Source organism: Rosa rugosa, chromosome 2 (assembly GCF_958449725.1).
Source record: "Rosa rugosa chromosome 2, drRosRugo1.1, whole genome shotgun sequence".
In the NCBI taxonomy this organism is placed as follows: Eukaryota; Viridiplantae; Streptophyta; class Magnoliopsida; order Rosales; family Rosaceae; genus Rosa; species Rosa rugosa.
In genome coordinates this window covers 68,213,266-68,240,994 of record NC_084821.1, presented here as the reverse complement: position 1 = coordinate 68,240,994, position 27,729 = coordinate 68,213,266, and the positions used below count along the sequence as shown (strand labels likewise).

Below are 27,729 nucleotides of genomic sequence, written 5' to 3'. Positions count from 1 at the left end.
TTTGTTTTAGGTTTATTGCTTGTAAACCTAGGGTTACTTTCGCCCGCATCAGTTGGTATCAGAGCGGGTTTGGTTTATTGCTTGTAAACCTAGGGTTACTTCCGCCCGCGTCAGCAGGGCCAACATGCAACTCAAAATTTTTCTTTCTCTCAAACGTGGTTCCAATTAAGGCCACAATTGGTAAGAATTATTCAAATTTTTTAACTAAGCTTCTGAATTCTGAATTGTGGTCGAGGGGGATTCAAAGCTTTTAATGGATTGTCTGCAAGGCCGGTCCTCAGTTCCTTGGCGTATTCGGGTACTGGTTCAGCAGCGTTCCACTTGGATCAGCTGGGCGGGGGTGTTCCTCGTAGTTTTGTGTTTTAATCGTTCTTTATTTTGTTTAGTCATCGAAAAAAAAAAACCCATCGAGTTCACCAAGTTCAAAGACTTGATCACGAATATTTTCCCCAGCAACCTCAACAAACTTATGAAAGCACCGAATGCTACTTTACCCTGAAAACATCATTTTAAATTGTTAAAATATTAATCAGGAATCAAATTTCCTCATCACCAACACTTGGTGGTGGTACCTTGATAACCAATATTTTCCCCAACAACTAAAAAAAAAAAAAAAAAAAGCCTACTTCGACAAACTTATGAAAGCACGGAACGCGACTTTATCTTGAAAATATAATATAATTGCCATTTATAAATTGTTAAATCATTAATCACTATAATTAGGAATTTTGGTCACCACCGATCGACACTTAGTGGTGGTATCACTATCACCACCCTCTCAAATACTGGCATGTAGTAAATTCTAATATGGACCATGGTCCAGGTGGACCACGGTTATAATGGGAGCGTGCAGACCACGCGCAACATGTGAAAAGCTGTTGCTTTTGTCATTTTCTGCTGCAGCAAGCCCACATGTCTTGTTAGCAGCTTTTGTCACCGTCTTCACATTAGATTCTTTTCCTCCACTCGTTTTTTCCAGGTGAATGCAATGGTCCCAAATTGACAATAATTCAAGCACCTCTGGGCCATCATTTAATTAGCTGCAAAACAAATTAGCCTCGATTTTGGAATCAAATTTGGTCAGCACCGACACTCACAATTCTCTCAAATATTGACATGTGTAAAATAAGTTAACTTTTATCCAACATAATATGTTTTTAATTACTCACACAATAAATAGAGTATAGATAATAAAAATGCAGATGCCTCCCTCTATTCCATCCATCGTATTTCTCTCTTTTACCCCAAACATCTCTCACAGTCTCGTCGGCAGACTCTCAAGCTGTGAGCCTCTGAATCTGATGAGAAAGGACAGAGAGAGAGAAATAGAGTAGCAGTAGTTCTCTAGTTTTTTTTTTTGTTTTTGGCAAAGAGATGTTTTTGTCCGTTTAATAGAAAAGATAGAAACACAAGCCATAGAGTAAAACACTGAGCAGAGAAGAAGAAAAAGAGGTCCCATCTCTGTTTATCTTATTCATCTCTATACCTGTTCCCCTCATTGCTACACATTTTTCACTTGCTTTTGCTACAGAAAATCAAATGGAGAACGAAACACACAGAATTAACGAAAAGAAATAGAAATGGATTTTACAAGTTTCTCTCATGTGGAGCATTGTAAGCATTATAGTTGTTCGGATTTAGTTTGATAATTGGGCAAGTGATTGATGCTTTGAGCTCCATTGCTACAGATTTTTCACTCTAAGGAGTAAGGAAGAAGATGATGATCAGTCATGGATATGAGATAAAATTTTCCTTCTTTGATTTTTTCACCTATATTTTCTCTTTCTTGATTTTCCATTCAACTGACCATAGTTAATAATAGTTAACTACAGTTATAGTGCATTACACGTGGCAGTGGTGTTGTGGTGACCTAACTAAATAATATATTGACTTGGAGTCCGCGAATAGTTTAACTTGGATTGGCCTTAACAATTTATGCTATATAATATATATAAACTTGGTAGAGAAACCATAATAGACTCACAGCCATTCTGCATTTCTCAGTTCATATTATTTCTGTAGCTCTTGTGTTTGTGTTTCATTTTTCAAAATGGCCGGGGCACTCATTGCCATGGTTCTGGAACAATTCGGTACAGTTGCTTTTGACCACATAAAAGAAACTGTGAAGCCGATTTTGAGTGCTGAGACAGATGTTGAAAATTTCAAGAGCAATCTAAAAGCAATTCAAACTGTGCTCGAGGATGCTGAGAAGCAGCAAGTGGAGAATGCTAGCGTGAGAGACTGGTTGGATAAGCTGAATGATGTCTCTTACGAGATGGTCGACGTGCTAGATGAGTGGAACACTGAAATTCTGAAACAGGAGGCAAATGAAGTTGCTACTGAGGAAAAGAAAACCTCCAAGAGGGTACGTTTCTCCATTCCCTATTTATTTTGTTCTGGCCCAGTTAATGAGCCAACTCATCTTCATAAAATAGCTACCGAGATGAAAGGATTGAATGAAAAGCTAACTCTGATTACTGCTCAGAAAGATCAGTTTCAGTTTCATCAATCCTCAACTCGTAGGAATGATGAACAGCTTAAGCAACAGCCAAAAACTTCATCATTTGTCGATATTTCTAAAATATTTGGCAGAGAAGAAGCAGAAGCTAATTTGTTAAGCAAGTTGTTGAGTGATAGTAGTGAAGAAGGGAAAAGGGTCCTTGTCATCCCTATAGTGGGTATGGGAGGGATGGGAAAAACAACTCTTGCCCAATTAGCCTACAACAATGAAGATGTAAAAACCTATTTTGAAAAGAGAATATGGGTTTGTGTCTCATATCCTTTTGATGGGGTGAAGATTGCCAGAGCCATTATTAGTGGTACTGGTAATAACGCCCCAAATTCAGATGAGTTGCAAGATGTCTTGCTGCGTATGTCTGAATGTATTAAGGAGAAAAAGTGCTTGATTGTTCTAGATGATGTGTGGACCGAAGATCAAAGAGAGTGGGAAAGTTTAAACTTACCAATAATAATGCAAACTTGTGCTAAAGGTAGTAAAATAGTGGTGACCACACGAAAAGAGAAAGTTGCTCAGATAATGGGAGCAACTACTCAAATGATCCATTTAAAGAAGCTGAGTGATGAAAATTGTGTGGCATTGTTTAGTAGCATTGCATATTTGGAGAGGGAAGAAGATGAGGCTAATGGATTTGGAGCTATAGGTGAGAAAATAGCCAAAAAGTGTAACGGCTTGCCACTTGCTGCAAAAACTTTAGGTGCTCTCATGCGGTATAAGAAGGATAGGAGAGATTGGCAGGAGGTGTTGGATAGTAAGATATGGGATCTAACTGTGGTTCAGCAAGAAGTTTTTCAACCACTTTTATTAAGTTATTATGAGTTGGCTCCTGTAGTTAAGCGTTGTCTTTTATACTGTGCTACATTTCCAAAAGATTATCAATTCAAGAAACACAATTTGATTGACTTGTGGATGTCACAGGATTATCTTAGTGAGGAAAAAATGGTAGGTCAAAATGTTTTCGATACCTTAGTAATGCGATCATTTTTCCAGGATGTTGTGAAAGAAGTAGATATTTTAGACAAGAGCATTACTATATTTTGCAAAATGCATGATATTGTGCATGACTTTGTGCAATTCCTCAATAAGAATGAATGCTTTACAATGGAGGCTAAAGAAGTAGATGGAAGAAAAACAGTAATAAGTGAGAAGGTCCGTCATTTGACGTTAATGTTTGCACCCTTGGGTTCTTCACTTTCAGATTTTATTTCACCGGTCAATTGGAAAAAGCTACGTACTCTTGCAACTTTTGCTTCAAATAACAGGAGCATATGTATAAAAGGAATCTCACAACTGAAATATCTGAGGACCTTAAATTTGAGCTGCAACGACATTATAGAACTTCCAGAAGAGATAGGTGAATTGATACATTTGAGGTATCTCGACTTGTCTGAAAATTATCATTTGAAGAAACTACCGGACAGTGTGGGAAATTTATACAATTTGCAAACCTTGTGTCTTACTAAGTGCTTTCGTCTTAGAGCACTGCCTGAAAAAATGGGGAACTTGATTAATTTAAGACATCTTCATACCGAGCGTTGTGTTGGGCTGGAGTATTTGCCGAGAGGTATGGCGAGATTAACAAGTCTGCAAACACTAAATACTTGTCCTGTTACTAGTGATAGTGGCCCCGGTAAAGGCTTGAAATTAGGAGATCTGGGAAGCTTCGACCAGCTTCAGGGTAGTCTCAACATTCATATCGATGGGAATTTGGAGGATACGAGTGAGGCGCAGAAGGCTCGCTTGTGGAATAAAAAGCTTCATTATTTGGGGCTATCGCTTCATTATTTGAACCATGTACAAGTCCTGGAGGCGTTACGGCCGCATCAAGATCTGGAAAATTTACAGATTGCTTCGTATCTTGGCACCACCGCGCCCAGTTGGATGATATCCTTACAGAATTTGAGATTCCTTTTTCTTGGGGCTTGGGTTGGATGCGAATTTTTGCCTCCTTTTGGGAAATTGTCGTTCCTTGAAGAACTAGAAGTATCCGAAATGGGCAAAGTGAAGACGGTTGGAGATGAATTTTTAGGAATAACGGGCACTCAAACATCATCATCCTCTGTTTTCTTCCCAAAATTGAAACAACTCACCTTCGAATTCATGTGGGAGTGGAAACAGTGGGAAGGAGTTGGAGGGTGGACAGAAAACGGTGGTGATGAAATTACAATTATGCCATGCCTTGTTTCCTTCACAATTTACCACTGCCCTAAGCTGATGAACCTGCCACTCTTCCTGCAAAAGACACCGGTCAGGAACGTTGTTATCAGGGAATGTCGTCGGAGTATTAAAATGCCAGTCTGGCCCGAGAACTGTGACGTCAAAATTTCTGAAGAGAGGGAGGATCCGGATGTTACTGAGAGGTAATTTTGCTCTTGTTTACTTGTATTCCTTCATCAGATTTCTTTGTTCATTTTCTCTTTTACATCTTCAAATAATCACTATATATTCTTGCATGAAAAGGAAGTTAGAGACAATTTTATTAATTGACACACAATTTCTCAGCAGGGTTGAAACAGAGACACAGAGAGATGAGGAGATCACCATCATCACCTGAAACTTCAAAGCTTAAAGACTGCGACTGTAAATATGTGATTCAGAGAAGGAGTTGGATTGTTCTTCCACAGAAAGCAGGTAACTATTTGCTATTTCTTACAAATCATTATTATTTTACTTCTAGCTGTTCTGTGATAATTACTGAATCGCTTTTGGTGTTTTAGCTGCAGGTCTTAGGAGACATGGCAATGAGTTACAGATTAAATGATGCCTCAACTATCTCACTTTCTTTTCCTAAGGTCATCCATGCACTAATAGTCTTTTCCAATGCTCTAGATTCTTTAAGTTTCTGTATTTGAGACTATGAGAAGCTTATTTTGAATTGGATGCAAACTATATTGATTTGTAATGATGACTTTCTGCAGAAAATGTTCCCACAACACCCTTTTAGTTAGGTCAGACCTCAGAGTAGCAGTGGATGAGCAGAACATGACACTCATGTAGTCTTGATGGTATGCAAAACTCCGTAAAAAAAACCTCTGATTAAGTAGTATAGAATTCATATTCTTGTAATCCATTACAAACAAGTTCTATGCAGCTAATATAGATGAAAATCTACTGTGCAGGCAATGCAGAAGTATGGAGACTCCAAGATTGCATCAAAGTTGTCAAGCCGGTGATTAATCATTAATCCGATGAGGTACCACATACTGTAATTGAGCTAGATATACCTCTCTATCACCATGCAAGGTTTATAATAAGCTCGATATACCATAAACTTTATATGTATTTGTGATGTGGCTGAAAGGTTGGCAATAAGCTCACAGGGTATTTTTGTATGCTGTCAATTTTATTTATTCTTGATTTCTGGTGCTTTACTTTTTCCTTAATAAAGCTGATTTCTTTTCAAAAGAAAGATAGGTCTCTCATTGTTGCTTATGGCATCTTTTTATAGGTTCTCTCATTGTTGCTTATGGCATCTTTTCAAAATTATAGTTAATTATGTATTGCAACTTCTTAAGATGGTAGTTGCTAATCTAGTAATCTTTGAGAGATGTATGCAGGGGGAATGGATGATTATCAAGCAGCATACGTCATCAACCAAAGTTGTATCATCTGTTTTGGCATCCATTCGTCTAATTGGTGAGCTCTTGACATAATGTATCTCTGAAATAATCCGTTTAATAGTAAATAGGCTTTTCAAATACTAAAGTCACTAGGTTCATCATCTAGTTTCCATCAGATGGGATTTTCACGGCATGAAAGCAAGGGAAGAGTGAACGGGATCCAAGGCCTGAATTAACATAGTTTCAGGCTTCGACCAAGTCAACCCAAAGACCATGAGGTTGGTTATCTTGTTTTAGTCATATACTCTACTTGTTGTGTTTCTCTTTCTAATATTAATTCTTGAGAAATTGCTTGTAAGAAACATAGTGGCCTATGTTCATTGTTTGATCAGTAGGTTTGAGGGGAAGGGAATTTCTCTTTTTATATGAAAGGGGGGGAGACCCAAGATTATAAATCTCAAAATGATAGATGCATGGTTAGATAAAGGAAAGGATGAATGTTAGACATGACTTTTATGAGTGTGATCTATGCTCAAAATGATAGATGAGGTTTTGTTGTTGAAAAGGCATTTTTCCTTGTATATTCCTACTCTAATTTACATCGTGGATTTATCCATCACAATCGTGATTGTCATTCCTCAAGCCTCATTAGAAAATACATAACTTACAGTGGGAACAAATTGTCATGCATTGCTGCACAAGCAATGGAAAAGGCCTTGCATATCATCCACGATCGTGAATATCTTGCGAAATAGCACATCCGTCTCCTTTATAAAACTTGGATTCATATCTCTATTTGATTCATATCTCTATTTGGTTACTTATTTAAACTTTTAATATTATATTGTAGGGAATTGGGATGCATAATGTCTGAAGTATGACTCATACCATACATGAGTATATGTAGGGGATTGCTAGATTTCAAGACATGCTTTCAGAGTAGTGTTATGGATTTGATTCAAACTGGTTTCTACAAATGAATGTATGATAAGTCTGTCATTGTCATTGCATCTTCTTAGTTCTTACAAATGCTAGTTACTAAATTTTGGGAGATATACAAGAGGATCTTTAAGGAATGATGCATTAATTAATATCAACCTTGTATATTTTATTTTGGTATTCATTTGACTGATTGGTGAGACTATAACATAATGTTGTAATTTTTCTTCTGTATCGTTATATGAGACTCATAACTTTAAAGCCCCGTATGCTTTGCAAGTTGTCAAATTCTAAATTCGATAGACTTGCTAACTAGTCTCCATCAGATACATTGTTAATGTTGCTCATCCTTTATGTCAGCATGACCAAAAGTCTCAGTCAATTCACTTTCAAGTTCTGCCAAGTCCAAAGGCTCCATGAGGTTGGTTGCCCTGTTTTAACCTCTACGTATACACTACAGTTGTTCAGGTGTTCTTTCTAATATTAGTTCTAGAGAAATTCGTCTAAGAATAGAGAAAAAAGAAAAGGTACCTAATAAGATAAAGACCACTGCAGAATCTTTCCATTGTTGATCTCTTAGTCTTCCAGTAGGTTCTGGAGAGGGTAGAAGAAAAGAGTGTCCCAAGCTTACGAAATGTCCAAATTCAAGATGCATGGTTATAACAAGATGGATGGCCATTGAAGTATCATTGTATGTTGATCATACAATGGTCAACCATCGAAGGATTTGGTTATAACTTATAACAATATCTGGTTGTATTTCTTCTAGTTGCAAGTAAGTGCAATGAGTGTAACTATTACTTTTTTGAGATCTTTCCTGTTATTGTGCATGTTTTACTTATTTGGAACACAGATAAGAACCTTTACATCTATTATAAGGTTATCCATTAATAGCTCTTCACAAAGCGCGCTCTGAATTCCTGTAAATCTCCACATTTAGAATTATAAGTGACATATTCTGAAATTTATTTCTTGGCAGAAAATTATGCAAAGTTATGCTCACCCCTCGAAGTTGCAGTGGCTGGTTTCCTCAAGACATGATGACTATCCGGTCATCTTATGCTACGCAATATGTCCCATTTCATATACAATTTATATCTCCTATACACAAAGTCCTTATGTATCTTCTGTATACAAAAATCAAACCAAGTTTATAAGCAGGCCAGAGTGCAGAAAGGAATTGAATTGGTGCTGTCATGCTGATTAGTGCAATGGTAAATTGGTAAGTGCGATGCTGATTTCTAATTTGTTTGAATTACAAAACATAGATTTAATTGCATCTTGGATCTTGATTGGCAGATTTTATGCTTGCATTCTGGAATCCATTTGACTGATTGATGTAGATGCTTTTAGAGTTTTACCTTAACTAGGTAATTTCTCATCACTACCTGAAGTAATCTTGTTTGTGGGTTTAAAGGCTGCAAATGCTCGTTTTCAAATTCTAATATTGTTAGTTGGATTTTTCTTTTTCCCTTTAGTTAGTGGCTGAAGCTTTTCTGGCCGTGGAACACTGGAAAGAATACATACATCTGCATGCCCCAATGTGTAAATTGAAATCACTTTCGAGATTCAATCAAGTGACACAAACGCTAAATGAGGTATGTTGTATTCTGATATATACTTTGTCTTTAATTCTATCAAATTTAATTTGAGAAATGTGCTAGAGAAATGCTTGTAAGAAACAAATTTGGCAACCTTTATTTGTATGTAAAACCAACTAGACACGTATGATAGTTTGTTTCATTCTCGCTCTTTGTATAATAAACATTGGAGCGTGGGATATAACTCTATCTGTGTGAGGGATTAGTGTTGTGAATGAAATTGATTCTGGTGCCTTTGTCAGGGAATGGCATGCATAGGCTTTTCAACTCTGTAGTGGAAGCTGAAGTGGCTGTTGAGAATTTCAAACTTGCTGCTCCATCAAATCACCAGCATATCACTTGTGGCTGAACTGATCTCATTTGCACGAGCAACTCTTCAAAAGTGATCTATTGTCCGCTTGCTGAGATGCATAAACTCCACACTTTCTTATCGAGTTGGACTAGTACTCGTGAATGAAGCTAATAGCACTGCTGATTATGCTGCAAATAAGCTTGCTAGAAAGAGGATGTGCACTGAATGTGGAGTGCATCTCCCCATGAACCTCCAACTTCTCTGTGTTTACATTGTATTCATTTTTTCTTTAATGAAGTACAATTTCAGACCAGAACTAAAATGGCTGTAATAGTTGTATTACCAAGACACTAGTGTAAGGCAAGACCAAGAGACCCAACACAATTAGAAGTGCTAGTTATATTGCCGGAACTCAACTTTTGATAGGAAGAGTTCATATTTGGCCAGAGAGTTTGGTCTTGGTCTTTTGTGATTACTTTAACCAGAACAAGTGACATTATACTGATAATTTACATATGATCTGGTAGAAAACCATTTTTTTTTTAGCTCTTTTATTTTTCTCAATATAATCTGATATCTTGATGAATGGAGAGCAGTTTTGATAAAAATTAGAAAATAAATAAAAAAGAAAGAGAGAGCTAGAACTCAAAGATAACTGTGGGGCCCAGTCAAAATTTCAACCTAATTCCAAACTAATCTAAATTTAACATAATTAGATTGTCATCATCATGAATCACACCATCACTTCCACAAGTTTGACAGTCTTTGCAAGAAACGACTAGTGGGATTCATGACTTGAAACTCAAGTAGTGTCACGGTTGCAGAGATTTAAAGATTGACATGTATTAGACACGTTGATTAAATAAGTAAGGCCGCCACCTGTTTGATTAATTGTCTCTTTGGTCTTCAATTGCAGTTTTGCCTTGAATTGCACTTAAAATTATACCACACATTTTCAGGTTGTGAAATCACAGTGCCGATCTCGCACATTTTCAGGTTGCCTTGACTGGTGTAGGCTATGTAGATCCAAATAACAATGCCGATCTTGTACATCATAAAGTTAGACCAAACTACACCTCAGTTTTTTTGGCTACATCGTCTTCGTGACTGCTTAAGCTCGTTGATGTAACTGTTTAGCAGAAATTTCATCCTCAAAGTAAGGTAGATTGCTTTATAAACTAGATCTAAATAACAATGCTTTTAGATCTAGTTTACCCGTTCGTCTACACTATATTAAATTATTGATATACCAAGTAGATTAGTCTGACACACAAGTAGTCTAACTGTCTACATGTATCGGGTAGACTGCATATCCTGATTTGAGCTAGTCTATGACTATAAAGAGCTGGTCTACGATTACATTGACTTAGTATGCATTTGATGTATGTATCAATATATTAACACACAGTACAATTTTCCATAATTTATATCCAAAAGAAATGTATAGCAAACATAAGGACACATGGGCCCAAAAGAAATGGGTCAGGACACAAGCCCATTTTCTATGGCTAGTTTACCTTTACCGAGCAGAAAGGTTTTAGGCAATTTAGGACAAAGGATTAAAATATTGATTTTTACATATCTATCGGAACTTTGAAAAAGAAAAAAAAAAAATATATATATATATATATATATATATATATATATATATATATATATATGTATGAAATATCAGGGATATATCGAGGATATTCTAGAAAATAATTTTTGTTTTGAAAGAGTCAACTTATTGGATTTAGTCCGATTTACATAAAAGTAGACATGAATGTCAACTTCATTTTTTATTCAAAAAGAGACTCTAAGTAGTTGAAAAGTCGCTTGTGGATCTACGAAAGTATAATAATCAGACCAAGACATATGACCCATATAATACGAATTGTAGTGATGAACATGATAATCATAGATCTTTTTAGAGCTGTAAACTGTTTTCCCATACGAATTCTAGACAATATCTGCCAGATTCGTCTTGAGGGAAATCCCCTCGCCCAGATTTCTATCAAGGGGATTACTTCTCACCTATATTCGCCTTGAGGGGATTACTCTTCACTTAGATTCACCTTGACGAAATTTCTCTTCATACAAATTCGCCTTTAAGGAATTATTTCTCATCTAAATTCACCTTGAGAGAATTTCTTCTCAACAAAATTTGTCTTGAGGAGATTTGCCTAACACAAATCCGGGGAGGTAGCAAACCGGACAACACACAAAAGGGAGACAAATGATACGGGAAGCTCAGGCCGAAGAGGAGAAGAGTCAAACGACGTTAGAGAAGAACCAGATGATATAAGTAGAGTGTCAGATCTTAGTAATCCACTTTCTCTTATACCATTTCAACCCTAAGACCCACCGTTGGAGTTAGAGTATATGGTAGCCGCTGAAACTACGCAACTAGAGTCGCCCATAAACACATATACTAGGAGACCAGCGCGAGGTGAAGTGGTTCGTAGAAGAAAAAGAAAGCAAATAGCGGGTAAGAGACCGGAGTTTAAAAATTCAAGAAAGAGGGCGAGGTAGTCAGAAGGAGGAGAATCGTCGAGGACTGGCATGAAAGGCAAAAAGGGAATTGAGGAGGGTTAGTTCCGCGGGACCGAGGAGATAGATTATTTGGAAGATGGCACATCAATTAATCCGCCAGAGCGGTCCCTGATGGTAGTGGAGATTGCGGAGATGAGGAAACAATACTATATTCTGGACACCGTTGGTCTCCGTCCGCCACAAGATTGGAGAACTTGCTCATAATCCACCAACTGATCATATAACAGTTCATCCGACGCAGAATAAGATGGGTCTGCGATTACCACTTACTCTATTCTTTCAACGGATTCTAAGTGAGTTGAACATAGCAGTGGGGCAAATGACCCCTATCATGCTCAGAGTGATGCAGTTGTTGTACATAGTCTGGAACGCGGCTGGATTAGGATACCCCACGCGAGCAAAATCCAAACACATTTTAAAGCAAATCGGTTTTGGCTAATCGTTTAGTTTACAAATTAGATCATCTACCAATTCATAAATAGATTGATTGCAACACTAGCGAACCTAAAAGAAAGATTCAAGCTCGAGAATTATATACAAAAACAAAAATAATGTTGTAAGTCTCACAAATTATGATACAAAATTAATCCGGTAAGGCGAGACATATATGAAAGTCGTGCTAAAAGTGATTGAAATTACATAATAATTATAGAAAATTTAAGAGAGGTGAGAGTTACTATCTATTGGTATATATTTATTTTTTCAAACTCACAAAATTATTAATAATATTCCCTTATAATTGAACACCATTACATTAGCGCACCATAATACCATTATTCATAAAAACATAAAGGCTGCCAGTTGTCACGAGAGTGGGATCTTACATCTCCACATACGACAAAAATCGTGCTGGCCACTGCTCCTGACCTGTGTCTCCAATTCCCCCGGGGTGTTCATTGAGTTATGGGCAACTCTAACTTCACCGGCGGCTGGTCAGTGCAAAACTTACTCTCCACGTGTCTACACCCCATTGGATTTCAGATGGATATTCTTAATATTTTATCAAATATAACAATTAAAACGCCTCGCATTGGTCGCTTAAGTGCATAAGAAAAAGTGAGTCACGTGTTAACGATAGTCAGAAATTTTGATCAGAAAAAATGGAGGCGCTGCTATTGAGGCTCTTACCTCTGCTAACACTACTCCTTTCTTTCCTAGTGTTCTTCTATTTCCAAGACTCATCCACGGTCCGATAATTTTTTTTTGTTTGATTATATGGCTTTGATTGCTATTTTAACTCTGCCATTCACTTATTTACTCTGTTTTTTTTTTTTTTTTGAGAAAAATATATAGCAGAATGATATCTGTGGTTATGGACATCTCACTCAAAGTTTCCGCAAACTAAAAAATGATTGCAATATACTGTTTTGAATATTGGAGTATCCTGATGTATGGATGACAATTGCTGTTGATGATATTGCTTATATATATGCAGCAGAGTCATCTTCATAAAAATGGATTCACAAAAGTCGCAATAGAATCATGGTTCATGGTTTAGGGGCATCCGATACAATTGGAACGATACAGATACAATGTTGATTAGCACAGGCAAAATTCGAGCATGAATGTTGTGTGCATGTCATTTATGTTACCATGCGTCTGTCCATGTGTGTGTATTCTGGAAATAAATGGTGTGAGGATTGACCAACTTGATCATTATGACACTGATCCGTTTCGGATGGCTTGTGTGAATTTTCGTATTATACTCGGCACTGAAATCCGAGTGTCATATACAGTTGAATGTGTTATGTTGTTCTGATGCTGTTTAAGCTTTTATTTGACAGCTAAATCAGAAGCAATGCAGCCTGCTTCCTTACCAACACTATTGGATAGCAAGCAAGCGCATTGTGACACCTCAAGGGGTCATTTCTGGACTAGGTAAAGTTGTATTAGTCTATTTACTTCTTATAAGGCCGCCAGAAAATATGCAAATATTCACTTTCGTTATAGGAATCTCAGGGGGCCATTGGCTACTTTTCAGTGTTTATGGTCGATATTATTCTATTGTTTAATGTAGTTTCTGTGAAATGTGTGATGAGCAGTTGAGGTGAAGGAGGGGAAGATTGCCTCCGTTGTTAAAGAAGAGGATGAGGATGGGAAAACCAAGTTGGAGAATGTAATTGATTATGGAGAGGCTGTTGTCATGCCTGGCTTGATTGATGTGTAAGATATGTTAAATTCTTTATATAGCCTATTCGTACATAGATTCAGAGGTTACTCGGGTTTTAGTAACTTGAACTTAACTTTCTTCTATAAGGATGCAAGTTCAAAACTATGCATACATGTGTACATTACAATGCCAGTTCTGGATCTAAATGCTATGATTATTACAGGCATGCACATCTTGATGATCCTGGACGAAGTGAGTGGGAAGGATTTCCATCAGGGACTAAAGCTGCTGCTGCTGGTATGCCTGTAATATATATTTTCGATTATAAGTTCAGTAGATGAGCATATAATTTGGCGTCATTTGTTTCTGTACAGGTGGTATAACAACCTTGGTTGACATGCCTCTAAATAGCTTTCCTTCCACTGTCTCTAGAGAGACTTTGGAGCTCAAGCTTAAGGCTGCGGAAAGCAGAATTTATGTTGATGTTGGTATGTTCTTGAAACTATACGTTAGGATACATTTATTCTAGTATTTTGAGAACTACTAAGCCTACAATTTGAACAGGTTTCTGGGGAGGCCTTGTCCCTGAAAATGCATTCAACAAATCTGCTCTTGAGGATCTCTTAAATGCCGGTGCTCTTGGTTTGAAGGTAACTAGTGTTGAAGATGTGAAGTGTTACATGCCTTAATAGAGCAGTGAAAACATGCCATGAACAGAAGGCATATGTAGAATTACTTGGTTGTTTTATTTTGTATGTTATCATATCCTCATCTGATGAATTTCTTGATGCCTGTTTTTGTAGTCTTTCATGTGTCCATCAGGGATCAATGACTTTCCTATGACAAACAGCAGTCATATTAAGGTCTGTTACATGACATTTAGTTCTCCTTCTATCATATAAAAAATAAGGAATTCACCTTGCACACTAAATGAAAAGCATAGAATAAATGGATTATTTCTTGATTCTATTGCTGCATACCCATCAGTTTCTGTACTAATTCAATCAGCACATTCATTCGTACAGCTGAAGTTGTTCTCATGATGCTGATGTCTTTTCAAATATCTTCATCGATTTCAATCATTTCTTCCTTAGGAGGGTCTGTCTGTACTGGCAAAATATCGAAGGCCTTTACTTGTACATGCAGAGAAACAACTAGATCCTGAAGCTAACTTGGGAGTCGAAGATGGTAGTAATGATGCTCGTTCCTATTCGACGTATCTTACGACTAGGCCACCTTCATGGTAATTTAATTTTGTAAAAGAAAATGGTTTGAAACCAATATTATGAATCTATGTATAATAACTAGTTCCTCTATTTCCAAACCAGGGAAGAGGCAGCTATAAAGGATCTCGTTACCTTGACAAAGGACACAAGGATCGGTGCTCCTGCAGAAGGAGCTCATCTTCATATTGTGCACTTGTCTGACTCAAGCTCTTCATTAGATCTTATTAAGGTAGAGTCCTTATAAGTATGCTTGTTAGGATCTTATTAGTCTCACACTGATACAAATGGTCATCACTTCCTCATTTTCCCAACAAACCAATAAATAATTAATCAGGGGTGCCTATTTGCTGAGAGAAAATGATCCGTGTTAATGAATTGACTATGCTGCTGTGGTTTTTACATTGTTGCAGGAAGCAAAAAGTGGTGGCGACAGTTTAACTGTTGAGACGTGCCCCCACTACTTAGCTTTCTCAGCCGAAGAGATTCAGGATGGAGATACTCGTTTTAAGTGTTCTCCACCCATCCGTGATGCTGTCAATAAGGAAAAACTGTGGAACGCTTTGTTGGTATGTAATTACTTTATATTTTCCTTTATTTATATGAAAGGATGCCTATTTATCATCAATTGGTTCTACTTCTTCTCATTGGGTTTCAGGAAGGGGATCTTGACATGTTAAGCTCTGATCATTCTCCAACAACACCCGAACTTAAGCGTCTGGATGATGGTGACTTTTTAAAGGCTTGGGGTGGCATATCGTGCTTGCAGGTTTGTGTTTATTGTTCTAAAAACCTGACTGCTATTTTATGTGAAATGGATCAGTTCTTGAGTACTGTTAAAGCTTCTTGCTTCATTGAAAAAGAACTCTCGCTTCAGTTGACTTTTCATATTCTCCCCCCAAATGTAATATTTTGTGATTTTTTGAGAACTAACTGGCATTTTTTTGTGGGAACTTGCAGTTTGTTCTTCCTGTGACATGGTCGTATGGCCAGAAATATGGAGTAACTTTAGAACAAATGGCTCTGTGGTGGAGTGAAAGGCCGGCCAAGCTTGCTGGACAAAAACTAAAGGTGATCTCATCATCATACGTTTCAAAACTGTAGTTGAATGGGAAAAACTATAAGAATTACATTCCCTTAATTTGGCATGATTAAACACGAAAACAAGTATTGCATGCCCGAATCAATAAAATATTTGCAGGTGTGACTATAAATCACATGCTGATTCAAGTCATGAAATGAGTTCTATCTTGCAGGGGGCAATTGCAATCGGAAATTATGCAGATATTGTAGTATGGAATCCAGATGTTGAATTTGACCTTGACGATGACTATCCAGTATACATTAAGCATCCGGTATGCGTGCCTTGCCTCTACATTTTATTTCCTGTGTATCCAGTTCACTTGTTTCGAGTATGACTTGATTCTTTTGTTTACGACATTCTTGAGCATCTTTGTCATTTAATTTTTTCTGATCAACAATCATACCATACTATTAGTCTGCCTTCCTCTTTAGAAATTGAGAAAGAAGAATAACACACTTTCTTTCCTGTGTTATAGGGTAATTCAGCCTACATGGGAACAAAGTTATCTGGAAAAGTCTCAGCTACTTTTCTTAGAGGAAACCTTGTCTTCAAAGAAGGGAATCATGCTCCTGCAGCCTGTGGTGTTCCGATTCTGGCAAAATAACAACTCGAATGTGATTACCAAGTAAAACTCTTAAACGCGACATGAACATTTTTCCTTCCTTTTTCTTTTTTCCGAGCCATTGGCTTTTTAACATTTTTCAGAATTCCAATCATCAATCATCTCACCTATTCAAGTTTGTGACCAAGGTGGCTCACTTTCAGCAATTCTTGGCACTACAGGTCCCATTGTTTCATCCTCCTCGGCTTGACTGCATTCTGATAGTACCTGTTCATACAAGACAGCTCTGAATAATTCCACAAGAATGAGAATCTAACTCCCAGTCTGATATCAGAATCGCCCTTCCACATCCACTAATAATACTGTATGCATGTTAAATAATAATTTGATGCCACATCTCCAGGCAATGTAAATAGTGCTTTCCCAAATATGTAATCGACAGTTTGATGTAAAATTTGATCTTGAATCCAATTGCAATTGCTGGTGAACTTATGTGCAAAATGATCAAAACTATATATAGACAAAAAAAGGTAAATCTTCAGCCCAAAAAATGATTAGAAATTCATTTTTCTTTAGTAATTGTAAATATGTACCCTAATCTAAGTTAGAGGCCTACAATTGGAATTCTCTTTCTTCAACTCAGTGTGATTTGCTACCTCTGTTGTGGGAGGGGAGCCCTACGAACCTGAGGGCGTAGTGACCTTAATGGTAGAGTGATCGGACCACCACACCTTACTTTGTTTATGATTTACTTTATACAACCAATCACTTTAATGTCCTGTTTAGTTATAAAAACTTACATTTTTAAAATTTTAAGTATATACTATTATATGATTTAAAAAAATATACGATGTTCTCACCTCTTACATTTATATACACTTTTTTCACCCTAATAAATCGAAAATCATGAAATTTTGCGTGACACTCTTGATGATGATGAAGAAAAAGAAAAAGGAAAAAATAGTTCAGGAATATCCAAACGACATGTCGTTTCATATGACAGTACCGGCGCGAAGTCATATACCCTTCTTTTTTGCCTCCATAGTTTTCAAACGGATAAGATGCAAAAACCAATGCTCACATCCCTCACTCCATTCAACCTAACCTTCTTCCTCTCCTCCCCAAAATCTCCATACCTCTTCCCCAAACCCACCGCCGCCGCCGCCGTCACTAACTTCTCCCTCTCCCATTCCCTCCAATCCGAAACCCTCGAAATCCTCGAATGGCCCTCCGTCTGCAACCACCTCTCCGCTCTCGCCTCCACCTCCATGGGCTTCTCCGCCGCGCAGAAGGCCCAAATTCCCTTCGGAAAATCCAAGTCCGAGAGCCAGAAGCTTCTAGATCAAACCGCCGCCGCGGTCTCCGCCATCGCAGCTATCGGTTCTCCGCCGTCCGATCTCCACTCCATCGAGGACGTCTCCGAGATCGTAAACGCCGCCGTTTCGGGCAAATTGCTCACCATCAACGAGCTCTGCGCTGTGCGTAGAACACTCATAGCCGCAAAGGCCTTGTTCCAGAAGCTGAAGGCCTTAGCTTCCAAAGCAGATTCTAATAGGTATTGGTGTTATTGAGCTTGCTTTCTCTTGAATTGTGAACACTGATTGAGAAATAGTACTGATTGAGAAAAATCAAATTTTTATGATTTGTTTTTTGTTAAGTTATGCATTAGGTACTTGCCATTGCTTGAAGTACTTGAGGATTGTGATTTTCTAGTGAAGCTGGAGAGAACTATAGGGTTGTGCATAGACTGCAATCTTTCGGAGATTCTCGACACGGCTAGTGAAGACTTGGAGATCATTAGGTTTGAAAAGAAGAGGAACATGGAGAAATTGGATGCTTTGTTGAAGGAAATGTCGTCTAAGATATTTAAGGCTGGTGGGATTGACAGTCCTTTGGTGACGAAGCGCAGGGCTAGGATGTGCGTGGGTGTTAGAGCTAGGTACAAGTATTTGGTTCCGGATGGGGTGGTGTTGGATGCTAGTAGTTCTGGTGCGACGTACTTCATGGAGCCGAGTGAGGTGGTGGAGTTGAATAACATGGAAGTGAGGCTTTCGAATGCTGAGAAGGCTGAGGAAATAGGCATTTTGAGCTTCCTTACATCGGAAATTGCAAAATCGGAAGCGGAGATAGTGTATTTGTTAGATAAGATTGTAGAAGTTGATCTTGCTTTTGCTAGAGCTGCGTATGCTCAGTGGATGAATGGGGTATGCCCAATTTTCAGTTCCAAGGATGGCAAGGATTTAGATAATGGTGGAGCTGAAATTGGGATATCGGTAGATATTGAAGGAATACAACATCCTTTGCTCCTTGAGTCATCTCTTAGAAGTTTGTCTGATGCCCTTGCATCCAGTTCTAGAAGCGCACTTTCCTCCAAAGACGGAAATGATGTAAAAATGGTCGATCAAAGTTTATCTAGTGGTGTATCTGATTTTCCAGTGCCATTAGATATCAAAATTGGATATGGAACCAGAGTGGTTGTAATCTCAGGGCCTAATACTGGTGGGAAAACAGCTTCCATGAAAACTTTGGGCCTGGCATCTCTTATGTCGAAAGCTGGAATGTATCTGCCTGCTAAAAGCCAGCCAAAGCTTCCATGGTTTGATCTTGTTCTAGCTGATATTGGAGATCAACAGGTACTACCTTATTTATGTCAGTAAATCCTTGATTCCTTACGTTTTTCATTTTAGTCTGACTATGGTTTTTCAATTGAAGTCTCTTGAGCAAAGCCTCTCAACATTTAGTGGGCACATATCACGGATCTGTAATATTTTGGAAGTCGCCTCAAAAGAATCACTTGTCCTCATTGATGAAATTGGTAGTGGAACCGATCCTTCAGAAGGTGTGGCTCTTTCTACCAGCATCTTGCAATATCTCAAAGATTGCGTTAACTTAGCTGTTGTGACTACTCATTACGCGGATTTAAGTCTTCTAAAAGAAAAGGATCACCAGTTTGAAAATGCAGCCATGGAGTTTTCTCCAGAAACCTTACAACCAACTTATCGGGTCCTATGGGGAAGTATTGGTGACTCAAATGCATTGAGTATTGCTAAATCAATTGGTTTTAATCAACAAATAATTGAACGCGCACAAGATTGGGTGGAAAGATTAAGGCCAGAAAAACAGCTAGAGCGTAAAGGTTTGCTATATCGGTCATTAATAGAGGAAAGAAACAGACTGGAAGCTCAGGCTAAGATGGCAGCGTCTCTTCATTCAGAAACCAGGGATATTTATCATGAGGTATTGTTAGAGTAGCTCTAGTCTGGACAGACTTGCTTTAATTCTGCTGCAAGCCTGCTAATTTTTCTTTCTTGTTTTTTGTGTCGCACTTTTCTCTATACCATTTGTTACGGCCAAGATTAAATTTTGCAACTCCAACTCAATTCCAGCCAAGTATATCAGTTTGGTACTTTGCTTTTTTAACTTATGAGTTATTAGCATATGATTTAGTGGGCATGATTTCATTGGCAAGTTTGCTTGCTAGTATTAGAGATTATACTGGAAGATAAAGAGAGTTGTTTATACACCTTTAATTAGTTTTCTTTTATATGATTGAAGATCCAAGATGAGGCAGAAGATCTTGACGTGCGCAAGAGAGCTCTTATGGCAAAGGAAACCCTACAGGTTTGGGAAGAAGTGAAGATTGTCAAATCTCAATTGGAAGCTGTGCTTCAGGAGTTTGATAACCGACTCAAAACTGCTGGTGCTGATCAGTTGAATTTGCTGATTAAGAAATCAGAAGCTGCAATTGCATCTATTATTGAGGCTCACAGTCCTGAAGATGGTTTCTTGGTAAATGAGACATCTGAAACTTCATACACACCTCGATTTGGGGAACAAGTCTATTTGAAGGGACTCAGAGATAAGATAGCTACCGTAGTTGAAGCACCTGGAGATGATGGGACAGTGCTCGTACAATATGGTAAAATTAAGGTTAGGTTGAAGAATAATGAGATCAGAGCTATTCCTAGTAGTGATAAGAATGCCGCGACTAGTTCTGCCCCACGTTTGAAGCAGCGGGTATGCTGTACTCCTACTTGTTCCATATACATTATTGCATTTCATTTTGACTCTACATACAGAATACACAACAATAGTTGTTAACCAATATACTTGGTGTCAAAATACATCAAAACCATAATATTTGTACATACACTGCAATACTCCCCTTGTATTTACTATCTAAGGCTGCATCTTTACTGGAGATGCATGTTTGTAGCCATGATAATGAGGGCATGCCATATTGACTTTTTCGCTTGCACCATCAAGTTTGTTTTACGGTTTTGACCATTTGTCTTGTAGATGCTTTTAATTAAGTTCAATGGAGTCTCATCATTATGATTGACATTGTAGGTTTGGCGGAGCCGTACTGCGGAAAACAAAGATGCGGAGGTTTCTTATAGTCCAGCGGTACAAACATCAAAGAACACAGTGGATCTTCGTGGCATGAGGGCAGAGGAAGCTTCTTACAATCTGGACATGGCCATCGCTGCTAGAGAGTCTCAGTCAGTTCTTTTTGTTGTACATGGGATGGGCACAGGGGTTGTCAAAGAGCGAGCACTTGAGATTTTAAAGAAACATCCACGAGTAGCCAAGTATGAAGCGGAAAGTCCAATGAATTATGGTTGTACAGTTGCTTACATCAAGTGAAATGAGAGTCTACTGGTTAGTGATCCTTGTTTATACTCATATACACAACACGGCAACGATTATCTGGACATAGTACGATCATTATTTTCATCTTCCATGTACTTGTATAGTTTAATGCTGGGTCATCAAAGTGCCCCCTCACAATTTTGTAAAATCGCCATCTGCAATCTTACTATGGTTGGACTTTGTACATTAAGCTATCTTTTTGTCCATAATTCCATGATTACAGAAACACCATTATGAGCATGAGACATTGGCTTGTATTACCTGTCAATTCTTGCCCGAATCCTTCTTGTTGATGAATTCCACTAGCACTGATATGAATACTGAATACTATTATTAACACAGTATGTTGAGCATGCAGGTATGTGCAAGTTTGCCTCAGACAGAACATAATTTTTTTTTTTGGATCAGATCATATTTTCAAGTTTTGAATTCCAATTTCTCACCAACCTTCCCCGGCATACCTATAAAGTCTAAACTTTGACTGATGCTTCATCCAAAAGATGCTAATAACCTATTACTGTTTACCGCTAAACTGGAATTACAGAATTTGACAATGGCCTAGTGAATAACTGAATATAGCTGTAATTTTCTACTCTGAGTTCTGAAACCATCTTCAGCTCAAATACAAACAATACTTTTTGGCACTATATATACCGTCGTCTCAAGCTTATAGCTCAGAGCAGACTACACGTCTCGTCCCATGTAAACCTTGGAGCTGCCACATGCATAGTCCTTACGCAACACTCTTTGTAAGCTAGCAACATGTATTCTTCAATTACATCCCATCAAGATAAGCATGTGGAAAAAAGCTGAAAGCCAACGGAGTTTAAGAACCAGCTCCATTGTATGTTGCTGAAGGTTGTGCTGGAACATGTTGACGGTTTTTGACAAGGCAACAGGAAACCCTCCTGTAGAGCTGGGGCTTCCTTCAATTGGACCGGAGAAGGCAAAGACCAGAGAGGAAATCTTGAAGCTTTTCCAATCATCACGTCCTGAGTGCACTGTATACTACCTTTCAGATGGGAATTTCATGGCTTTGTCTCATGACAATGAAAATCAGTCTCACCTAAGGTACTTGTATTTGATCTACTCGTTACTTGTTATTTGATGTTATTGCTTTTCTTGCACTTTTTGAGCTTCCAAATGGCCTTTGATCAAGAACTGTAGGATATCTGATTATGCTAGTTTTCTGGATTAACATCTATTAAGGAGGATTTTAACATGTTGCATATCTGATAGATCTTTAATTTAGTGCTCTCAGTAGTCTTGCTTGGTATTGTGCAGGTCAATTGTAGTCATAGACGATGTCTTCTGCATTTTCATTGGGACTTTGGAGAACACTTCTGACCTGAGACGATACTATGGCCTTCCAAGGCAAGCAACAGAAGCCATGGTTGTGGTTGAAGTCTATAAAGTCCTAAGAGATCGAGCACCCTACCCACCTGATCAAGTCATCAAAGATCTGCAGGGAAAATTTGCATTTATCCTCTTCGATGCTAGATCTGGTACCCTTTTTGCAGCCAGGGTGCGTTACTAAACGGACTTTAACAATGAAATATATTTCATTCGTTCCTTTTGGAAGTTTAAGATTTATCTATAATACAAATATCGCATGCTAGGACCGAGATGGAAGCGTTGAACTTCACTGGGGAATGGCGGGTGATGGGTCTCTAGTCTGCTCCCACAAACTCAACATCATTAGAGAAGCTTGTGGAAAATGTTGTGCGCCTTTCCCTCCAGGTGAGTCCAAATTGTTGCTTCTTCCTCACCCCTGCTTGTTCTTTTAGCTGTCTATGCATTAAAGTGTTTTAAATTGGTCTAAACAGGCTGCATATTCACAAATGGAAGTGGTTTGATGAGCTTTGTTCATCCACTGCACAAGGTAAGGGCCATTGCACGCGAAGACGACAGTGGCAACATTTGTGGAGTTGCTTTTCAGGTGGATCTGTTCACACGAATCCCCAGCATTCCACGCACCGGTAGTGGACAGAATTGGGCGGATGCAACTGCTGTCAAGGAAGGAGATCACTACTAGGAGAGTAACGACACTGAAGTGAAATAATCATCAAATCCTGTTAGTGAGAACTATGAAGTATATATATCTCTCTGACTAATGGGATTATGGGAAGTGATACATAGAACACGTTTACTGATATATGATCCACATGTGAGTTATATTTCTTAAATGCTTCCTTACATCATTATAATTCGCAGTGCATGTTCTTATTGAGCTATAAAGCAGCTTATTACATAATAGTGCTTACACCAGGGTTTATTAACTTATATAGATCCTATTCTGCCTAGCCTAATCCTGGTGCTGGTTTTGGAACCACGCTTAGTTCCTCTTCCAGGTCCTCACTTGGTTTTGGGACCACGGAATCATAGCTTGGTTCCAGTTCCGGGGCATCGCTTGGTTCTGGTGCCAGGGTGTTGCTTGGTGGTGTCGGAGGATCGATTGGTGGCCGAGGTCTCCCCCGTGATGACAGGGCATTGTTTGGGTCTGAGACTGGTACAGGGACATAGATTGGGGCTGCACTGTCATCCTTTGGGTCTGGTGACCTTGGTTTCGTGTCTAGGCTAGTGCTTGGTTCTGAAGCCAGGGTATCCATACTGTGTTTATCCTCCACTTCATGGTTCATATTTTGTTTTTGACCGTTGCTTCCCGCCAGGGTCTCTGGCGCCAAAATGGGGGACATATTGGGAGCATTAGAGTTATCGAAGTACAAATGAACTCCTTTGCAGTCATTACCACGGCAATTAATTGGTGTGCAGTATAGACCAGAAGATCCAGTACTAATTCCACCGCCGATAACACCACCAATGTCAAAGCCAGGAATGGTAAAACCTGGGACGACAATGCTTGGGCTGCCGCCTTGGTCTCCGTCATCACCGCCACTTTGGTCCCCGCAATCATCACCACCTTCTCGGCCGCCACCGCCACCTCCTCCACCACCCCATCCGCCGCCTTTACCTCTACCAAAGCCGCCTCCACCACCGCCAAACCCACCACCAACACTACCGCCTCCACCTCCTCCTCCCCCAATAATGCCGCCTACTTGGCCGCTTCCATAGCCGCCGCCTCGGCCTCCACCATAACCATCACCTCTGGCTCCGGCGACAGAGGTGTCACTTGGGCTGGGTGGTGGGGTGGGGGGACTCTGGGGACTCTTGTCATTGTGGCCGAGTGCCCCCTCAATAATACCTCCAATGTGGAAGCCTGGTTTCAAACCAATATGTCCACCCAAGACAAACTTTTCTGGTTTATCAACCACTTTGGCTCTACCAGCAGAGCCAACTCCCAAGCTAAGAAATAGCAAAAGAGCCATGCATGCCCATTTTGGTGTTGCCATCTTTTAGCTATTTGTTGTTGCTTATCTTGCTCTGCACATCAAGCGGTTTATATAGCATGCCGTGCAGAGTTTGTTTCAGCAAAAATGGCCATGAAATTGGCAGTTTTATGAGTGAGGCACAAAGCAAGCATATGAATTTGATGCATTTGGTTATGAAAACCAGGTATCATGATGCTTATGTGACCAGAGAATTAATTACGTGTTGTTTATCCCAAGTATTCATCTGCCAAAGCATTGATTGAGGTGCTAGTCCAGAAATGCTATAATACCGTATGTATAATACGTACTTTCATTAATGCCATAAAATTCGTATATACAGTGCATTATTAAGCTCTGCACATTTTTACTTTTTTAGTGTACAACAAAAAGTGTACGGCAAAGAGATGCCATATACCCAAATCCCAAAAAACTGATATATTGGGCTAAGTACATTATTGCTGGTCATAATTTCTTGTTGAGAATTTATTTGGGTTTGAAGGTTTTTTGGGCACAAATTTGTCTTGGAGTGGTTCCTTTTAAGGATAAAATTGATTAAAAATACCATTTTTTCAATAGGTTTAAATGGATCTTAAACGCAATATGAATAAACCGAATTGACCAAATCAAATTAATCTCTAACTGGTTTTTTTAGATTCACTTTTAGAGTCCTCGCTATTGTAACTAAATAAAATTAATATTGGAATAAGTTATTTTTCTCTAATAGTCTAGTTAAACAATTTAGATTGTGAACTCATCACATAATAATTGCTTATGTGATAAAGGTATAACAGCAATGTGAGTGGTTGTGGTAGGGTGAGAGAGTGGGTCGAGATTTGAGATTAATGAAATTAGTAATGAATGTGTATAACATGGTTAATATCATGATGTCTTTCAAGGTTGAACAGATGAAGATCAATCGATAAAAAGTGTGAGACGTTAAGTTTGAATAGATCAGCCAATTAGTGGGTCTTGACTCTTGAGGCCTAACAATATCCAAATTTCTCCATCCCTTGACTTGTGCAATTAAGCACCACATAAGAGCTGTCTATTAGCCCATTGTTCCTCGTTCCAAAAAGGGTTTTGTTTGAGACGTTTAAAATTTACAGGAGATCAGACCGAATTGAAAATTATGTTGTGAGCTTAATTTACATTCCAATACAACAGACACACAAAACCGTTGTCAAGTACATCTTTATTTACCCAAAAGCAAAGTCGCATGAGAGCGCATTCATGGAACGTCAGAGGTTCAAATGGTCTTGTAGAAATCTTTGAGAAAATTAGAGGCACCCTGGTCCTTCGTGCCTGTATCCTGCATAAGTACTTCGCGACCCACAACATGCTGGCCAATGATGTGGTGTCGCTGCTTTGCATGCTCAGTGATGTTATTTATAGAGGGATGAGAAGGGGACCTTAGGGTTAGTGATGGAGGTAGTTGCGGATCTCGGCGGCAGCGGCGGCGGAGTGGAAGTGAGATGGGGCGACGACTTCTTGAAGAGTGTAGGGATGGATCTGCAGGCTGCCCTGAAGAGGTCGAACACTCGGTGTTGAGCTTCATTCAGAGATACAGAGTTCGGTGCCACCTTCATGGACTAACATGAGCATTTAACGGTCAAAATTGATTGATTGGCTAATGATTGGATTAGACTTATCAAATTGGGAAGTATAGCAATGTTACTGATTAATTTAAAAGATGAGGGACTGACATGATTTTCGGTCATAAGTTCATGTAGGTAATCTGAATTTAGTCTTAGTTATAAGTTGGGAAGTATAGCAATATTACTTATCAAATTGGGAAGTATAGCAATGTTACTGATTAAATTAAAAGACTAGGGACTGACATGATTTTTGATCATTAAACTGAATTTGGTCTTAGTTATAAGTTCAGTTAGGTAAACTTCCTAATTATTTTTCTTTAGTAGATTTGAGGAATTCAAAATTCAAAATTTAAACTGAAAACAAAATTTTCAAATTATGGGATTTTGATTTATTTCCTTTATTTACCTTCATGAACAAAATGGACAATGAAGAAAGTGATTTTACCACAATTTATTGTTTTTTTTTTTTGAGTTGAAAAGGTCAATCCTTGTATAAATTTCAGCAAGCAGTACAATAACGACTTGCCCATAGGGCCGTCAGAAGAAGTCATTACATAGAGCACACTATACTAGTACACTCCTCACACAAGCATACTACTCAGTACACTCTTAGCACACCTACCTTTTTTAATTAAGCGCAAACAAAGATAAGTCAGAGCTCCGAAAAAAAAATAAAAAAGACAACGGAACCCAACACTACCTTTGCAATCTTTCCCACTCAACCCAAGAAAAAAATAGACCCATCCTCTCTTTGAATAAAAAGAGAAAGGCCCACTAATTTAAACAACAAAAACAGACGCCCAAGGACCCAGAGCCCAGCCAAAATTGACCATAACCCTAGAGCCCAGCCCCTAACCAGAGCCCAACAAACCCAATGAGAAGAAACCCTAGCCTCCCGTATGATTCCGCAGTCGCCCTCCTCGTGGAAGCCGTCTCCGTCACCATAGAAACTAACGCCCCCAACGAGACCACCACTGCCACCATAACGAACACTGCCGCACAGACAGGAACCTTGACCACCATCTGCATAATCACGATCATGGACAGACTGCATAATCAGATCCGATCCACAGTACCCCAGACCCGACAAGTAAGACCGATCCACCATCACCCCCCTCGGAGCCATGCGATCCCAGTAGTGCCAACCTGACGAATCAACGCGGCGATCACCACCACAAGCCATAGGTCGTACACCAATCCCCATCCTCGCATCTATCCTCCCCAGAGAATCCACAGCACTAGTGCTCCGATCCAAACTCAAATCGGCCCCAAACCCACCATCACCGTAGCTAGCACCGACGACGAGGAGAATTAGGCAACAGCCTAGGAGCAAGAAGCCCCGTCGAGTAGCCCCGCCGGCACCACCAAGAAAGAGACTAGAGAAAGGTGAAAGGACACCCAACGCAGTCAACACCACAAGACCGCCGCCGTCGAGGAACCTCCCTTGCGGGAGTCAGAGACGAGAGCATGCTTCCACAATTTATTGTTGGACTGTATTACAATCAAAATTGATATAGCAAATTGGACCTTAATTAAAATATCTCTAAAATTTATAGGAGATCTAAACGCCGAATTAAAAAGTCAGAATAAACAATAACAACCCTTTTTCTTTCAATTTTTGTTCTTTTTCTTTTTGGAAGCTAATGTTTTGCTTGAAGTTTCTCTTGAGATTCAGGGTAAATAAAAAATAGATTAAAAATATATATATATATATATATATATATTTTT

General features: G+C 38.9%; 5 protein-coding genes across 9 annotated transcripts; 4 read left to right on the top strand and 1 right to left on the bottom strand.

The window, feature by feature from the left end:
* The first annotated feature begins 1,953 nt into the window (after window positions 1-1,953).
* Window positions 1,954-9,455, top strand: LOC133729635 (putative disease resistance protein RGA4). Its single transcript, XM_062157196.1, has 14 exons — window positions 1,954-4,878; window positions 5,024-5,149; window positions 5,236-5,310; window positions 5,437-5,523; window positions 5,638-5,711; window positions 6,076-6,154; window positions 6,245-6,356; window positions 7,378-7,438; window positions 7,609-7,792; window positions 7,997-8,068; window positions 8,168-8,239; window positions 8,317-8,387; window positions 8,496-8,615; window positions 8,861-9,455. The coding sequence occupies exons 1-2, from the start codon at window positions 2,051-2,053 to the stop codon at window positions 5,070-5,072; spliced, it is 2,877 nt and encodes a 958-aa protein (XP_062013180.1). The 5' UTR covers window positions 1,954-2,050; the 3' UTR covers window positions 5,073-5,149; window positions 5,236-5,310; window positions 5,437-5,523; window positions 5,638-5,711; window positions 6,076-6,154; window positions 6,245-6,356; window positions 7,378-7,438; window positions 7,609-7,792; window positions 7,997-8,068; window positions 8,168-8,239; window positions 8,317-8,387; window positions 8,496-8,615; window positions 8,861-9,455.
* Window positions 9,456-12,472: 3,017 nt separating this feature from the next.
* LOC133729636 (allantoinase) lies at window positions 12,473-16,912 on the top strand. 5 transcript variants are annotated; one of them, XM_062157200.1, is made up of 15 exons: window positions 12,473-12,632; window positions 13,230-13,323; window positions 13,488-13,608; window positions 13,779-13,852; window positions 13,930-14,043; window positions 14,120-14,205; window positions 14,359-14,418; window positions 14,650-14,798; window positions 14,884-15,010; window positions 15,192-15,347; window positions 15,437-15,547; window positions 15,739-15,849; window positions 16,035-16,133; window positions 16,338-16,476; window positions 16,646-16,912. In XM_062157200.1, exons 1-14 carry the CDS (start codon window positions 12,546-12,548, stop codon window positions 16,464-16,466), a joined length of 1,518 nt encoding a protein of 505 aa, XP_062013184.1. In that variant the 5' UTR covers window positions 12,473-12,545; the 3' UTR covers window positions 16,467-16,476; window positions 16,646-16,912. The 5 variants fall into 5 exon arrangements, with proteins under 5 accessions (XP_062013184.1, XP_062013185.1, XP_062013186.1 ...); XM_062157201.1 differs by having other exon boundaries at window positions 16,613-16,912; XM_062157202.1 differs by having other exon boundaries at window positions 16,568-16,912.
* A 574-nt stretch (window positions 16,913-17,486) lies between these two features.
* On the top strand, window positions 17,487-21,324 carry LOC133729631 (uncharacterized). Its single transcript, XM_062157191.1, has 5 exons — window positions 17,487-17,979; window positions 18,094-19,057; window positions 19,137-19,661; window positions 19,980-20,441; window positions 20,775-21,324. The coding sequence occupies exons 1-5, from the start codon at window positions 17,498-17,500 to the stop codon at window positions 21,069-21,071; spliced, it is 2,730 nt and encodes a 909-aa protein (XP_062013175.1). The 5' UTR covers window positions 17,487-17,497; the 3' UTR covers window positions 21,072-21,324.
* Window positions 21,325-21,557: 233 nt separating this feature from the next.
* On the top strand, window positions 21,558-23,263 carry LOC133729632 (stem-specific protein TSJT1-like). Its single transcript, XM_062157192.1, has 4 exons — window positions 21,558-22,148; window positions 22,362-22,602; window positions 22,697-22,817; window positions 22,904-23,263. The coding sequence occupies exons 1-4, from the start codon at window positions 21,949-21,951 to the stop codon at window positions 23,110-23,112; spliced, it is 771 nt and encodes a 256-aa protein (XP_062013176.1). The 5' UTR covers window positions 21,558-21,948; the 3' UTR covers window positions 23,113-23,263.
* A 114-nt stretch (window positions 23,264-23,377) lies between these two features.
* On the bottom strand, window positions 23,378-24,427 carry LOC133731371 (glycine-rich cell wall structural protein 1-like). Its single transcript, XM_062158759.1, has one exon. It carries the CDS (start codon window positions 24,425-24,427, stop codon window positions 23,378-23,380), a length of 1,050 nt encoding a protein of 349 aa, XP_062014743.1.
* Between the last annotated feature and the right edge of the window lie 3,302 nt (window positions 24,428-27,729).